The sequence below is a fragment of the Eptesicus fuscus genome, chromosome 1 (genome assembly GCF_027574615.1).
Source record: "Eptesicus fuscus isolate TK198812 chromosome 1, DD_ASM_mEF_20220401, whole genome shotgun sequence".
Lineage (NCBI taxonomy): Eukaryota > Metazoa > Chordata > Mammalia > Chiroptera > Vespertilionidae > Eptesicus > Eptesicus fuscus.
The window spans coordinates 7,407,613-7,425,017 of record NC_072473.1 but is presented as its reverse complement, the minus strand read 5'-3'; the positions used below and the strand labels follow the sequence as shown (position 1 = coordinate 7,425,017).

The following is a 17,405-nucleotide window of genomic DNA, read 5'->3' as shown; positions in this document are numbered from 1 at the left end:
ACCAAGATAAATAGTGTTTTAGTAAAACATTTTTAAAATAAAAATTAGTGCAAAAATCTATGATGAACAAAATATCAACATTTTAAACAAAGCTAGGATCTGGCAATCTATGAGTTGGTAGCTCTGCAGCAACCCCATGTGAATCAATAGTGCTGACTTCTTATTTGAATACTTGTCAGTCAGTTTCACTGCACACCTCCCTCGATGAATCACTTGGGCCTCTGGTGGGGAGGGGACCTGGCACAAAGTTGACAAGACATTCATCCTCCTTGAATCTGGGCTTATTGTCTCCTTATGGTCTCCTTCCAAGAACACTAGGCTTTAGGCAAATAAATGTAACTCCTGTCCTCAGACACCAGCCATAGATTAATACACTTGGATTCTGTCTCTACTTTGGAATGAAAGATACCATGACTTGTTATACTGAAGACAATAGCAAGAATACATTTATGTCCTTTCAAGTTCCTTAGAGCCCCTATGGCTGTACATTGGTACAGTGAGGCATTTTCTTTAGGTAAAAATGGTGAAGATGGAAGTAATAAAACAATAAAAGGACAAAGGAGAAAACAAAAGCGACACATGGTGAGTCAGAGAGATTCTCTGCATGCTTTGTGGAGAAATACAAACATCAGTACCCTGGAGGGATGCTAATAACTGGGTGACAGGATGTCAGACAGTGAATAGCATGATGGGGAAGAAGTATAAGGAAGCACATAAGGAAGGGTAGTCAATTGAGCCTTTCTCTATTGTCATCTTACAATTCAATTTCATATTTAGTGAGCATCAAGTGTGGGGCTGACTTGGTACTAAAACCCAGTGATATACACAGTTTAGGTACTGTCTTCAAGGTAGTTTCAATTTTGGCTTTAGGTAGCCTCTTTTGGCTTAAAAACATGTGGAGACTGAGAGAAACCAAGATGGTGGCATAGGTAATCACCTATACTTGCTGCCTCTCACAACCACATCAAAACCACAACTAAACGGCAGAGCAACTACCATCCAGATCTGCAGGAAAGCTGGCTGAGTGGAAATTCCACAACTAGAGAGGTGAAGAAAGCTCATTGAGACAGGTAAGAGGTGTGGAGGTGCAGAAAGTGCTGCACCTGGATGTGCTGCTCTTTAAACTGGGAGGGAGATACAAGCTCCCGGTTGCTCTGAACTCCAGTTCCAGGTGAGACTCTGGGGGACCCAGACACATTTGGGGAGAAACTGGACTGTCTGGCATGGGGACAGCAACGCGAAGACGGCTTACTCTTAGAGGTGCTCGCAGTGATCATTGTTCCTGCATGGGGGCATGGGACTTGGAGAACCAGGGACTTCTCTGGTTCAGGGCAGCCATTGCTGTTTGCTCCACCCTGGTGATTCCCAGAGACCCCACTCCACCCAATTTACAGCCACACCCAAGGCTTTTGGATATGAATGGCCTTTTCTTTTGTCTAAAACAAACCAGCTGGGTCAGAGAGTCCCAGAGAGTCCAAAAGAAGGCCCACTACCTGGCAGCAGCAGCAGCGGCCTTGCTTCACAGCTGGGCCTCATCTGGGCTCTTCCAAACCCCATACAAAGAGGAGGAATCTGCAGATGTCTCTGTAGCTCCTGCTGCGCGGCCCCAGACAGTGGCTGACCTTGCACCTCCTTGGAGATCCAAGAGCCAGTGTACCCAGTGGTCAGTGTGAGACCATACCAGATTACAACTCTTCACATCCATAAGAGACACACTCAAGGGGGCAGACTCAGTGAGCACCAAAGCCCTACTGAAGCAAGTCCTGTCCCATAAGGGTGGATCCTGTGCAACAGATCTTCCAGTGTAGACACAGCTGGTCATCTCAGACAATTGGCCTGGAGGTCAATTCCCCCCAGTGATACCAACAGCAATCAAGGGTTAACTACAACAAGACTGTGCAAACAGCCCACAAAGGGGTACACCAAGAGCATCCACCTCAGGTTACTGGGGAGGCTGAGACACTGGGCCCTATAGGACACCAACCACACAAGGCCACTCTATCAACTCAAGGAGACTTAGCAGCTACCCAGTACATAGAAACAAACACAGGGAAGCAGCCAAAATGCAGAGACAAAGAAACATGTCACAAATGAAAGAAATGGATGAAAGCAAAATCTGGATATAGAGCTCAAAACCATGGTTATAAGGTTACTCAAGAATCTTCTAGAAACCTCCAAGAAATTTAGTGAGACCCTCAAGGATATGAAAAAGGACCAACTAGAAATTAAGTATACACTGACTGAAATAAAGAATAATATACAGAGATCCAACAGCAGACTAGAGCTGTGGTTGGCAAACTGCAGCTCGCGAGCCACATGCGGCTCTTTGGCCCCTTGAGTCTGGCTCTTCCACAAAATACCATGGCCTGGGCGAGTCTATTTTGAAGAAGTGGCATTAGAAGAAGTATAAGTTAAAAAAATTTGGCTCTCAAAAGAAATTTCAATCATGTACTGTTTGATCATTGATATTTGGCTCTGTTGACTAATGAGTTTGCCGACCACTGGACTAGAGAATCCCAAGAATCAAGTTAAAGATTTGAAATACGAAGAAGCAAAAAATACCCAACCAGAAAAGCAAAAAGAAGAATAATCCAAAAGTATGAAGTTAGGGTAAGGAGCCTCTGGGACAACTTCAAGTGTACCAATATCCGAATTATGGGGGTGCCAGAAGAAGAGAGAGAGCAAGATATTGAAAACCTATTTGAAGAAATAATGACAGAAAACTTCCCCTACTTGGTGAAAGAAATAGACTTACAAGTCCAGGAAGCACAGAGAACCCTAAACAAGATGAATCTAAAGAGGACCACACCAAGACACATCATAATTAAAATGCCAAGGGCAAAAGACAAAGAGAGAATCTTAAAAGCAGCAAGAGAAAAACAGTTAGTTACCTACAAGGGAGTACCCATACAACTGTCAGCTGATTTCTCAACAGAAACTATGCAGGCCAGAAGGGAGTGGCAAGAAATATACAAAGTGATGAATAGCAAGAACCTACAATCAAGATTACTCTACCCAGCAAAGTTATCATTCAGAATTGAAGGTCAGATAAAGAGTTTCACAGACAAGAATAAACTAAAGGGGTTCATTACCACCAAACTAGTATTATATGAAATGCTGAAGGGTATTCTCTAAGAAGAGGAAGAAAAAGGTAAAGATAAAAATTATGAACAACAAAGTGACAACAAATACATATTTATCAACAAGTGAATCTAAAAATCAAGTGAATAAAAAAATCTGAAGAACAGAATAAACTAGTGAATGTAGTAGAATCAGGGGCATAGAAAAGGAGTGGACTGACAATTCTCAGGGGGAAGGGGGTGTGGGGGGTACGGGAAGAGATTGGACAAAAATCTTACACCTATGGACGGGGACAATGGGTGGTAAGGGCATGGGGTGGGGTGGGAACCGGGTAGAAGGGAGCTATGGGGGGAAAAAGAGGAACAACTGTAATAATCTGAACAATAAAGATTTATTAAAAAAAAAAACACACATGAGGAGACTAATCACATCCTCAGGAGGCAAGCTTGAAATTCTACCTGTCATTTGGCCAGTGATGCCCAAGCACTTTACAAGTCAGCCCACTCTAAACTCTTCATATAAAGGACATAATTTAAATATTTGAGTTCTGGAATGTGGGGTTATTAGGAGGGAAGGGGAAAGAAAGAAGATGGAATAAAATGCTCAAGTATTACTTAGATCATTAGATTGTATAGACTAAATGGAAACATTGTGCTGCTCAGTCCCAGTGGGGCCACTGCTTCTGGCTCAAACAGTGAACATTTTGTAACAGGACAACCCTATCTCAGCTAAGGCCTGTGTCGTCCTTTGAGACTGAGGTCCAAGGCAGTGGTGTAATGTTTGTTCTACCTGCTGGGCAACCGGACTAAGAGCTGAGGTTTACCTTTTCAGTTTTCTTACTTGCCACCAGTCAGGGCAATCTTCCCTTGGAACATACCGCATATTGACGTTTGGCTGGGAGTCATAGTTTTTCTTTGAGTCACTGTCATACTGGCCTAGAGTGGTACTTGAAGATGGTTCATCCATTTTGAAAATAGGAACTGCTCGAGGAATCTTCAGCTTTGGAGGATAATATATATTAATAGATCACAGTGAAGCACACTCACAGATTCATGTACCAGGAACTAACAACCAAGGTATATCAGATTTTAAATTAAAAAGGAAGGAAGTTAAGAGTGAAGGAAGGCGGGAAGGAGGGAGAGAGGAAGGAAGGGAGGGAAGGGGAAAAGAGAGAAAGAATAGAGTGAAAAAGAGGAATGAAGGAAGTAATATAACAGAAACTGTCAACTTTGCTCGTTGGAGTTTGAATTGGTAGAACCATATTGAAAAGCTGTTTACAGAATCTACTTAAGCTGGACATGCACATGCCCTATGATCTAGAATAGTGGTCGGCAAACTCATTAGTCAACAGAGCCAAATATCAACAGTACAACGATTGAAATTTCTTTTGAGAGCCAAAAACCGACTTCTGCGCATGGGCCACGAAGTTTCAATCGCACTGTACGTGCGCGTCCGCACGTGGTATTTTGTGGAAGAGCCACACTCAAGGGGCCAAAGAGCCGCATGTGGCACACTCAAGGGGCCAAAGATCCGCATGTGGCTCGCGAGCCGCCGTTTGCCAACCACTGATCTAGAAAGTCTATATACGTACCCAACAAGAAAATCAAAAGACAGGTAAAAGAATGCTTATAGTAGAATTATTTAAGTTAGATAAAACTGGAAATTACCTAAATTTTATCAGGATAAATATTAAAGATATTATGGTTGTAGTAGGATAAATAATGTTCCCCCAAAGATGTTCATGTCCTGGTCCCTGGAACTTGTGAATATGTTACCTTACATGGTAAGAGGGACTTTATAGATGTGATTGATTTAGGGATCTTGTAGTGGGGAGATTATCCTGGATTATTGGGGTAGGTCCAATATAATCAAAAGGGCCCTTATAAGAGGAAGACAAGAAAGTCAGAGATTAAGAGAAAATGTGTGTATGGAAGCTGAGATCAGAAAGGAAAGAAGATGCTACCCTACTGGCATTGAAGATGGAAGAACGGTTCAGGAACCAAGAAACACAGGTAGCCTCTAGAAGCTGGAATAGATTTCCCCCTAAAATCTCCAGGAGGAACACAGCTATGTGGACCCATTTTAGACATCTGATCTTCAGAACTACAAAATAATTTTGTGTTGCTTAAAGTCACTAAATTTGTGGTAATTTGTTACAACAGCAATAAGAAACTAATACAGTGAGTTCTGGCCAGTGTTCTCAGTGGTTAGAGTGTTGGCCCATGCAACAAAGGGTTTCAGGTTTGATTCCCAGTCAAGGACACATATCTGGGCTTTGGGATCTCTCGCCACCCCCCCTCCCCTGCCCCCAGGTCGGGGATCACTTGAAACCAATCTATGTGTCTCTTTTAACTCCATCTCTCTCTCTCTCTCTCTCTCTCTCTCTCTCTCTCTCTCTCTCTCTCTCTCTCTCTCTCTCTCTCCCCTCCCTCCTCCCTCCTCTCCTCTCTCCTCTCTCCTCCTCCCTCCCTCCCTCCTTCCCACTCTCTCTCTGAAAAGCAATGGGAAAAATATCCTCAGGTGAGGATTAACAACAACAACAAAAAGAAACTAATACAGTGGCATATTCACACACTGGAATTCTATATGGCAATGAGAATAAATTATAACCACATAATAAAAATGAGAAAATCTCATAAATTGAACAAAAGAAGACAGACAATAAATGACTATATGATTCCACTTACATAAAGGTTCAAAGCAGGCAAATAATCTATAATGCCATAAATCAGGCTAGTGATTACTGTTGGTGGAATGTAGTAACTGAAAGGAAGCATGAGGGTACCCCTAGGGTTCTGTGATGTTCTGTTAATGTGAATGTGGGTTATAAAGTTGTGTTCAGTTTGTAAAACTTTATCAAACTGAACATATTTAGGACTTGTATACTTTTTTAAGTGCATGTTATACATCATTTAGAAATTTACATTTTACATATATACACTGAAGTTTTATTTTTCCACACTGTATTTTATTTTTTTCCAGGGCGTAACATCCTGGAAATTTTAGTTATGCAGGACACTGCAATTTATGAGCTTGGGGTGGTTGTCTTCAAAGATAAATGCAGTGGAAAGTTCCCTAATCAGAAATCTAAACAGAATAGCTAGAAAGCAAATTTTAATTTTCGTCAGCTCAGTAAGTCCTCTACTGAATACTCTGATAACAACGAAACAAAGGAAAACATACTTTTCACAATATTCTCTCTGATCCCTGATCCCTAGGGCAGCTTCTAATCAAAACAGACCTTGGTCACTGATTTGCCTGACTGATAATTTTCAACACATTTCCCAAAAAATTCCTTGCCCTAGACTAGATGCAATGGTGTCTGGCTCCTAAATTATACTCTGCTCTTAGCTGTGTTTAAAACAAACTTTATTGGAGTATAATTTACATACCATAAAATTCACTTTTTATAAGTGTAGAATTCAGTGACTTTTAGTAAATTTATTCATTTGAGCAACTCTCACTACAACCCAGTCTGAGCACATTACTATCACCCCGTAAGATCCCTAGTGTTCATTTATAGGCAATCCCCATTCCCATCCTGGCCTCAGGCAACCACTAATTGACCTTCTGTCTCTATAAACTTGCTTAGTCTGGACATTGCTCTTAGTGTTTCATAAGGCCATAATTTTAAGCTTCAGGACTGGAGCATGCATCCAAGACAAAAGAGCAATATCACTGATAACAAAAAACACACCCAAACCTTAATAAGTGTATTAGTTTCCTGAGGACTGCCCTAACAAATTAGTATATATTTGGTGGGTTAAAGCAACAGTCTGTCACAATTCTGGAGGTTAGAAGTCCAAAATCAAGGCTTCAGCATGACCATGCTCCCTTGGAAAGCTCTAGGAGAGAATCTTTGCTTGCCTCTTTCAGCTTCTGATGGTTCTAGACATTCTTTGCCTTGTGGCAGCGTGACTCCAATATCTTCCTAGGTCTTTAAATGGCTGCCTTCTCTGTGTATCTCTATGTCTTCTCATCTTGTAAGGATAACAGCCCTTGAATTTATGGACCATCCTAATCCAGTATGATCTCAGCTTGGTCCTTAACTAATTACATCTGCAAATAACCTGTTTAGATCACAATCTGAAATTCTTGGTGAACATGAAATTTGGGGGACCTAATTCAATTTTTGTCCTTCATGTTGGTTCACAAAAATATTATATTGTTTTTACTTAGAAAGATAGAAGTAGTGTGTGTGAACGTGTGCAACTGAAAATAAGTATCCAAGACAACGTAGTGCTGATGGGTAGGTGGAGATGCTCCCTTAATTTCAGATGAGCTTCCAGAGAATCACTGGGAGGCCATTTTGTGTCTCTCTTGGCATTTGAGGAGGCTGATGCCCACCTGGGAAAACTAAAAGCAGGAGACTATGGCTATGAACTCAAGAAAGCAGAGCACAAAAGAGAGCAGCGACCTGTATTGTGAAAGCAAGCTGCATACAGTTTCACTAAGTAAAGCATCCAAGGTTGTGTTTGTTTTTCTGGAGGCCAACTTCACCCCTGGGAGAGGGCTGGTTGGAAGCCATCTTAAAAACCCTGCTCAAAATTGGTGAATTGACCCAGCAGAAAAGTTGGGGGCTAAAATCCCAAGAGCTAAGGGTCAAGACATTTCCTCTGTCATAAAACTACATATTTCCAGTGGGAAATCCATAAGTCTCCCATAAGATAAAGAATCAGCATTGGAAAAGCCACCACTACCAAAGCATGATGGGACCAACCATATATGACTGTCTCTTTTTCAGTAGACCTGCTCTTCCTGGACCCCAACCCTGAAAAGGTCAGAAATTTCAGCCTCTCCATGAGCCTTTCCCTAAAGCAGGCTGTTCTCTGATGCAGACTTGAGCTAGGTGAAGGAGAAGTTTTAACTTGGAAAGATATTCAAAGTTGTGTGATTATAGCATTGGATGGGACAATTAGAGGCTGTTCTCATGACTACTGGTAATTAGGAAAATTTATGTTACCTGAGAGTGACTAGAAGAAAACCCACCGAGTGGCTTTGAAAGGAAAATGGAGAGAAAGAATTATGTTGTTTTCTGCTAGTGCTCTATATGGTCCCATTCCTTCACCAGAATTGCATGAGGCAGTCTTGGCCATGCTAGTGGTAGTTCAGGAATGATAGCTAGTAACAGCTGCCTGTTATATGTGATGCTATCTCCCACATGCACCATTTTAGTGACTATTTATGTGCTTACAGTTTAGAAAAAGGCCCTGTTATTAAGTATAAAAATAAGCCCTAATCGGTTTGGCTCAGTGGATAGAGCTTCGGCCTGCTGACTCAAGGGTCCCAGGTTCGATTCCGGTCAAGGGCATGTACCTTGGTTGAGGGCACATCCCCAGTAGGAGGTGTGCAGAAGGGAGCTGATCGATGTTTCTCTCTCATTGATGTTTCTAGCTCTCTCTCCCTCTCCCCTCCTCTCTATAAAAAATCAATAAAATATATTTTAAAAATAAAAAATAAAAAATAAAAATAAATATAAAAATAAAAAATGGTAAATGGTTCTGTATTTGAATTTATTATTTGATATTGCCATTGCTATTGATGATGGCTCAGTTTCTCTCTCTTTGTTGGCAGTTTGAAAGAAGTCCATATTTTCTAGTCTTGAATCTGGCAACTCTTGATTTATTTACTATATCCTGATCATGGGAAAAATTAAATGTTGACTTACCATTCTGTCTGGGAAGGTGGGAACTCTTAGTTTCTCTTCCTTTGTTGCAATGTGCAGATCAGCATCTAAAAATAGAACCAAGTAATATCAGAAGTAACTTTAAATAAAACAAAGCAAAACATCTAATGTTATGATTCAAAAGAACTAGCTTATGTAAGAAATACTGGGGATTAAATAAATTTCCACACAAAATCTTGAGTTATTTTTGTTTTCCTGTATAACACCCAAATAAAACACCACTCCTCCACCATTATCAGTTTCCTCCCAAAATAGATAAAAGAGTCAAGTTCCTCTAAATCCTAAAAACTATTTATTTATACTAAATTTCCACCTTGTATTTGAGTAGCATATATCTAATTGCTTAGGAAGGACCTATGACCCTAGGATTCAGAATTCACATCTGATTCATCTTTAATTGACTTACACAAAATGCTTATAAATAGCTGATTTATAAATGAACAAACCTGTTTTATTCATTTTTCTGTTCTTATGATAATTGTTGGTTTTTCTTTCTACCCACACATATAGATAGATATCCAGGCGGTGAGTGTGAAGCCGTTATATGCCTTATAAATGGGGTGGCCATGTGGTTTATTGACCAAACTGGAACATTCCTGACTGTGATACGTAGGCTTTTGATATAATTATACCAGGTCACCAGCTGCAGAATGAGACTGTCCCAAACGAACTGGGGTGTATAGTCAACTTTTTCCTAGGACACGTACCCTGGAAAGAGGGTGGTCCAGGGCATTTTGGAGACAGAAGGAAGCAAAGACCCTCAATCGCTTCCTTTCTGTGCCCATGGGGCTTTCCTATAACTCGGCAAAGGAGTCAAGAGAGTAAATTATTCTTGGGCAGATAGACAATATTATAGCTGCTTGTGAGACAGAATACTTCTATATTCTGTAGTTTCTTGAGAGTCTGGGAAAGAACCTGTGGCACCTAGAACACATGGCAGGTGGCATCCAGCTGGAGCCTAGGAAGATAATCCAAAGGCAAAGCTTTCTCTTGCCTTTCTCCTGATCTTCCCCTGGGAGTTAGGGCAAGGTCAGAGTTGGAATCCGTCCTGCTGGGTAATGACATCAGACCATGGACAGAATAATTGGGGGAAATGATTAATGCTGTAAGGATACATTATTCTTTAGTCCCTCATAGTGGAGGGAAAATCCACATACAGTAAATTCTGAATAGTTCATTAAGTCACTATAATTCAAGAGTATAAAGGGCAATGTGATCCCATTAAGATGAATAAATATTCATTGTGCAGTCTAATTGAAATGGAAAACACAATGCATATTTATTCATTGTTTTTGTTGTAAAATGACCAGCAGTAACATTAACATAATTGTCAGGTGTCAATACTGTTATGAAGTGAATGTGGATAACATTCCATATGTCTGTGTGTGTTACAGTTTATGAAGTTTTATCACACAGTTGGTTTCATTCAATTCTTTAAAGTCATTGTAATCCACGCAAATTTTGTTCAGGCTGCTAAAACTGTTTTTATTTATTGACAACTTCATGTCATCAAATAATGGTAAACTAAAATATATAACACTGTCTCAATGTAAGTATTCTGGTGAAGGAATGGGACTCAAGGGCACAAGAAGAAAATAACATAATTCTCTCCCTCCATTATCCCTTCAAAACCACTCTGTGGGCTTTCTTTTCTGTCCCCAGATAAAGTCTCAGGTAGATTTCTCTAGGAATAGAACCCTTTACTACCTCTTCTGATGTTATTAAGAAATCAACAAACATGTAGAGGATGGCAAACCACTTTAAAAATATATATTAAAACTTGGCCACCCATCACTTTGTTATATATGGTGATTAAAAGTTTTACTTAAATTTTATCCATTGCCATATTTTTAAAAATAATGTGCTTTTTTTCAGTTTATGATTTAATTTATGAACCATGGTGATATGGCCACCATGTTCTACCTATTTGGAGTTTATCTTAAACCAAAAAGAATTATAGGAGGGAATAAACAGCTCCTTGCTTGATTTAGGATTCAAATTTGAAAAATATTTTTCATGGAGTAAAAGAATGACAGATGTTAATATTGCTATTATTTTAATAAACATTACTCAATTGACCCTAGAATTACACTTCATTTTCCAGATAGCATCTGTGAGGCTGAAATTTCATGATGCCAACCAATCTGGCACACCTTGTTTTCCTGAACTGGCGAGCTGTTTTGGCCGGTGGCAGATTTGCCTAATGGGGCACCATCTACCCAGGGTCCACCCAATAGAGGGGTCACCTTACATGCTTCCCAGAGAGTACATCCCGGGGCCGCTTTGCAACTCTGCTGGCAGCACAGGAACTTCCCGTCCACGAAAAACCCACTGTGGTACTTGATCAGCAGGTGGGGGTTGCCCCTTATCTCTGGGGAGCAGGCAGGAAGAAAACACATTCAGTAAGTGCTGTTATCAAAGAACAATGAAAACATCATTTTTGCCAGCAACCAGGGTAAGAGCAAATGGCTCCCAAAGGATATGTCTTTCACTTAGAAGTTAAAAAGCCCCAAAGAAAAATCTAACCATGTATATAGTAAGAACAACACAATAACTATATCAGTCTTTAAAAAAAAGACTAATAGAAAATGCATATTGATACAAGGTCAGCTTGGTGTAGGATTTTAGAAATACATCCATAAAGGAAGTAAGCATGCTATAGCACATGCATGTTGTGCTCTTGTAGCAGAAAGAGGCTGGAGGGTAGGACTAGATATTAGGAAAAAGTAAAAAAGGTTATAATAAGCATATACATTCCCCCCACTTTTTATTTTGAAACATTTCAAACATACAGAAAAGTAGCAAGCATAGTACAATGAATGTCCATATACCCTTTACCCAGATTCAATTTTTAACCACTTGCCACATTTGCTTTCGCTTTCTCTCTCTCTCTCTCTCTCTCTCTCTATATATATATATATATATATATATATATATATATACATATACATATATATATATGTATATATATATATATATACACACACACATATATTTATATATATATATATATATATATATATATGGATATACATAGATACCTATAGCTCTATATCTATTTAGATTTTATTTTTTAATTCTTTATATTGTTAAAAGTATTACATAAATCTCCCTTTTCCCCATTGACCTCTCCCCAGCTGTCCCCACCCTCCAGCACATTATATTTAGATTTTAAATCATTGTTATATTTGCTTGACCATTTGAGAGCAAGTACAGATATTATGACCTTCGTAATGTCACTCACAAATACTTCAGCATGTAACTTCTGTTAACAAGGACATGCCTTTATATAACCACAATGAAATTATCAAATTCAGGAAGTTTAACACATATACAGTACTATTACTTAATTGTCTTAATATATATTTCATATTCAATTTTTTCTCATTGTCCCAATAATATCCTTTATAATAATTCATTTTCTTCTGATCGAGGATCCAATCTAGAGTCATGGCATTTAGTTATCTAGTTTCCCTTGATATAGAACAGTTTCTCATTTTATCGTTCATAGCTTTGAACTGTTTACACTAAGAAATTAATGGTTTATGGGGCTACTTTTCTAGGAATATGTACATATTTTAAAACCCATGGAAATAGAACAAAGAAATCCAAAGAAATGAAATTGTAAGAGTGCAATGTGGTGTCTACAGCAAGCTAGTATCTCTAGAAACAGCAGAGAAATCTACAAGGTCTTAATAGAGAATAGTTCAAGAAGAAACTCTAGATGGGGAAGGTTGGTTCTACATGCGGCTTCAACTCTTTCCACCTTGATTTTTTATTCATCTTAAGGACTTCTTATTTTGATCCCAAGGGAATTCTGCTTCTCCTTTACAACCCTGACTCAAGGAAGTGTATGGAGAGAATAGTAACCACTTAGCTGGGTTATTGAGAAAATGTATGTAAAGCGTCCAGCACAGTGTTTGGCTCAGAGTAGGTGTTCAATAAACAGTGGGCTTTAGTAGTAGTATTCTCTTAGTTTAACTCAGCTCAGCTTACCTGAAAAGGCTGGCATTAAAAGAAATGTCACTGCCCGGCCGGCATGGCTCAGTGGTTGAGCATCGACCTATGAACCAGGAGGTCACAGGTTCGATTCCCGGTCAGGGCACATGCCCAGGTTGCGGGCTTGATCTCCAGTAGGGGTCATGCAGGAGGCACCCAATCCATGGTTCTCTCTTATCATGGATGTTTCTATCTCTCTCTCTCCCTTCCTCTCTGAAATCAATAAAAATATACTTAAAAAAAGCAACGTCACTAAATGCTAATGAGAATTAAAAATAAATTATTATAGAAACCACAGCCAACAAAAGGAGTTAAGTTTATAAAACACTAGTTTCTGACCTTGAGATTTTCCAGAAGCCTAACATATATACTGTATTGGTTAAAAAGTTGGATTTGGGTAATTGAATTATGAGTTCTCCATTGCTAGGTATGTGACATTGGCCATGTCTCTTTAACTTCACTTAGCTGAAAAAATTGAGACTAGTATGACCCATTTTCACACAGTTGTCAAGAGGGTTACCTAAAAACATGTTTTCCAAGTACTTGATACAGTAGCTGGCAAATGATAAGAGCTTAGTAAGTGTTAGCTATAACTTTATATAAACATCCAAAGTACAGTAACTATAGGACCTGACACAACCCCAAAAGGACCTAGACTAGACTTTGCCCTGGAAAGGCAAGCAAAGTGGGTGGGGAGCAGGTAGCCTGGCTTCCTCCAAACTGCTGGGAAGGACAATAGCCAGCACTGTACAGGGCAGGGAAGGGGCAAGAAGGGTATCTGATACCCAAGCTTCCTCTATGTAACAATGAGAATGCAAAGTGAGGACAAGCACGGCATATTCTCTGAGGTTGGTAGGAAAATCAGTAGATTCTGTCTTGGCCATTGAGTCCTTTTATTATCATGTGTTTCTTCCACCAACCCTCAAAAGAACTCAATTAATGACTCCCTTTTATGACTGTTTAAAATTACCATTTTGTAATGCTTTCAACCATTGACTTCGGCTCTCTTCATTTGATGCATAGACATAGAGAAGCCCATCTTTATAGACAATCTGGAAAGGAAAAGATTTAGTGCATTTAGTTATAATTGCATCACAGTTCACTATGGTGCAACTGCAAATTTTCTGTTATTCAAAAGAGACCTTGAGTTTGCTTATATAATATCCATTAGCTCTTGAATTAGGTAGAAAAAAATCTAGTTATTTTTATCCTCCACCTTTCAATGTGTTTTATCCCAGACACCTCTACACTTTGGAAAATCATAGCAGAGAATTAAAAAAAATTATAAAATGTTAGATATAACAGGTGTTTTAGTGTTCTGGTCTACCCACCTACCCAGTACATGACTCCCTTTACAGCCAGTTGGAAAATGTTTATCTGCTGTATTCTTAAAAATACTTTCAGGGATAGAATATCCTTCATTTCTACTATGCCATCCTCACCAATTTTCATATAGTCTCATCATTATATAGTTTATGCTTATAGTGAGTAAAAACATGTCTCCCTGGAACTTATCTCTTTGAGTCATGTCCCACTCTAACAATCTTTAGCATGTCATTTTTCTATTCCTTAAGACACTTGTTTAAATGTTTGAGGATTACAATGTCTCCCAGATCCTTCTCTAGTTTATTCACTTTTGTGGAGGAAATAATACAGATGATTTATTAAAAACCTACTAGTTTGGAGAAACCAAGATGGTGGCATAGGTGAAACACCTAACCTGCAGCCGGGCACAACAATTTCAAAGGCACAACTAGAGGTCAGAACGGACATCGTCCAGAACCACAGGAGAGCTGGCGGACTGAAACGCCCACAGCTGGGGGGAAGGAGAGGGCCACGGGGACAATCGGGGGAGCCGTAAAAGCCTGAGGTATGGAGAAACTGGCGGAGACACGAGCGCGCGCGCCTGCAGGGAAGATGGAGCCGGAGAGGAGGGGGCGGCTGACGGCCTGGCCGGCGTTCACTGGCAGGAAGGAGATAAAGGCTCCGGAGTGCGCTAAGCGCCGGCTCCGACTGCACTGAGCGCCAGTTCCGGGCGAAACCCTGGGAAGCCAGGCGCAGGCTGGGGGAATGAATCTGGGCTGTGGGGCGCAGGCACAGAGGAGCGGGGGAAGGCAGAGCTCCAGAGGCGCGCACGGGAAGGGGCGCAAAGGACGCACTGTTGCCTGCGCCACTGAACTGCCCTAGCGGGAAGGAGACATAAGCTCAGGACCGTGCTGAACCCCAGTTCCGACTGCACTGAACCCCAGTTCCGGGCGAAACCCTGGGAAGCCAGGCGCACGCTGGGGGAATGAATTTGGGCTGTGGTGGCGGAGGCACAGAGAAGCGGCGGCTCCAGACGCGCGCACTGGAAGGTGCGCAGAGGACGGACTTTTGCCTGCGCCACTGGGTGGCCCTGCTGGGAAGGAGACAGGGACGCCAGACTGCGCTGAGACCCAGTTCCAACTGCACTGAAACCCAGTTCCAGGCGAGAATCTGGGAGTCCAGATTCATTAGGGGAGGGACTGGACTGTTTGGCAGTGGGCGAAATTCCAGGGCGCGTTTCTCTCAGATGTGTTTGCAAGGAATACAGAGGGACACAGACGCAGGAGCCTCATAGGACGGGGCTGACAGGAAGCCAAGGTTGTAGGCTCCACCCTGTAGCTCCGCCCCAGCCAAGCTGAGCAGAAGCTTTTTCCTGCTGAGTGCCTCAGGTAGTGGCTGACCCACACTGCATTGGAGACCAAGAAACGAGGGCATCTAGTGGTTGGTGGGAGATGACACCAGATTTCAATCACTTGCATAAGGGAGGCATTCTAGAGGCAGACTCAGTGAGCGCCAAGGCATTGCTGCATCAAGACCCGGCCCACAAACATGTCTCCTGCACAGCAACTCTTCCTATATGGACAAAGAGGGTCCTCACGGCCAATTGGCCTGGACGACAATTCCTCCCAGTGACACCAACAACAATCAAGACTTAACTGTACAAAGGAGGACCAAGATGGAGACATAGGGCGGCAGCCTGATCGTTGCCTACCACAACAATATTGAGACTACGACGGGAGAGCAGAGCAGACACCAGCCAGAAAGACCGGGGGGCTGGCTGAGCAGATGCTCTACAACTAGAATAAAAGAGAGGGGTACGCAGGATGATGCTGATGCCGGTGACCCAAAGTCCACACTTTAAGAACTATGGCTCAGGCGACACAATGGTGGCCTGGAACGTGCTCGGCGCAGTTCCCCCGGCGGTCTCCGGCTGAGGGGTCGGCTCCACTCGCTGCCAAGCACGGACAGACGAGCCCCTGGGAGACATGGGGAGGGAGACTCCGTGCTTGCTGACCTCCGAGTCCTTCAAGAATCTCAATGCCCCGAAGTGGCCAGGTGCGCACGCTCAGCGACTGGCCACCGTTGCAGACCCAAGGGCCGACGCAGCGACACCGGACCAGCCCACCGCCGGGCACCGGGCACACCGGAGCCTTGCCGAGCCCGCCGCCCAACGAGTTCTGCGGCAGCCGCCCTGGAGCTCTGAGAAAATGACCGAAGGAATTGCTGAGAGGGAATTGACCAACAGGAATTGGGATCAAGAAGACGAAACCCCGTTGAGACCCGAGTCCAGGCGAGCCTGCGAGCCTCTGGGCTCAGATGTGGTCACACGTCTCTGGGTCTAGGTGAGGCCTCACGCCCCTGGGTTTGGGTGAGGCCACACGCCCCTGGGTCCAGGTGAAGCTGGATTCCGGGTTCGGGTGAGGCCATGTGCCCCTGGGTCCGGGTGAGGCCGTGGGCCCCTGGATCCGGGTAAGGCTGGGTCCCGAGTACGGGTGAGGCCGTGAGCCCCTGGATCCGGGTGAGACCACGCGACCAGGGGTCTGAGAGAGGTAACGCGCCCCTGGGTCCGGGTGGCTTCGTGCACCTAGGTCCAGGTGAGGCCACGTGCCCCTGGGTCTGAGAGAGGCCACGCACCCCTAGGTCCAGGCGAGACCATGTGTCCCTGGATCCGGGTGGGGCCTCGTGCACCTAGGCCCGGGTGGGGCCGCGTGCCCCTGGGTCTGGGGGAGGCCAGGCGTCCCTGGGTCCGGGTGAGACCGTGTGTCCCTGGATCCGGGTGAGACCTCGTGCACCTAGGCATGGGTGAGGTCACGTGCCCCGGGGTCTGAGAGGCCAAGCGTCCCTGGGTCCGGGTGAGACCATGTGTCCCTGGATCCGGGTGAGGCCGCGTGCACCTAGACCCGGGTGAGCCCAAGTGGCCCTGGGTCTGGGAGAGGCCAAGCGTCCCTGGGTCCGGGTGCGACCATGTGTCCCTGGAGCCGGATGAGGCCTCGTGCACCTAGGCCCGGGTGAGCCCAAGTGGCCCTGGGTCTGGGAGAGGCCAAGCGTCCGTGGGTCTGGGTGAGACCATGTGTCCCTGGATCCGGGTGAGGCCTCGTGCACCTAGGCCCGGGTGAGCCCAAGTGGCCCTGGGTCTGGGAGAGGCCAAGCGTCCCTGGGTCCGGGTGAGACCATGTATCCCTGGATCCGGGTGAGGCCTCGTGCACCTAGGCCCGGGTGAGCCCAAGTGGCCCTGGGTCTGGGAGAGGCCAAGCGTCCCTGGGTCCGGGTGAGACCATGTGTCCCTGGATCCGGGTGAGGCCGCGTGCACCTAGGCCCGGGTGAGCCCAAGTGG

The 17,405-nt window shown here is 43.4% G+C and overlaps 1 protein-coding gene across 5 annotated transcripts in view; it reads right to left on the bottom strand.

Annotated features, from left to right (window-relative positions):
• Nucleotides 1–17,405, bottom strand: part of BMX (BMX non-receptor tyrosine kinase) — a 52,508-nt gene that overhangs the window by 23,856 nt on the left and 11,247 nt on the right. For 3 of the 5 annotated variants that reach the window (XM_008154927.3, XM_054720456.1, XM_054720477.1), the window contains exons 4-7: nt 13,737–13,818; nt 11,019–11,138; nt 8,750–8,814; nt 3,905–4,080 (exon numbers count right to left, since the gene is read on the bottom strand). In XM_008154927.3, coding sequence (XP_008153149.3) covers nt 3,905–4,080; nt 8,750–8,814; nt 11,019–11,138; nt 13,737–13,818 — 443 coding nt within the window. The remainder of the gene's footprint in view (nt 1–3,904; nt 4,081–8,749; nt 8,815–11,018; nt 11,139–13,736; nt 13,819–17,405) is intronic. The other 2 variants (XM_054720464.1, XM_054720470.1) reach the window with 1 other exon arrangement.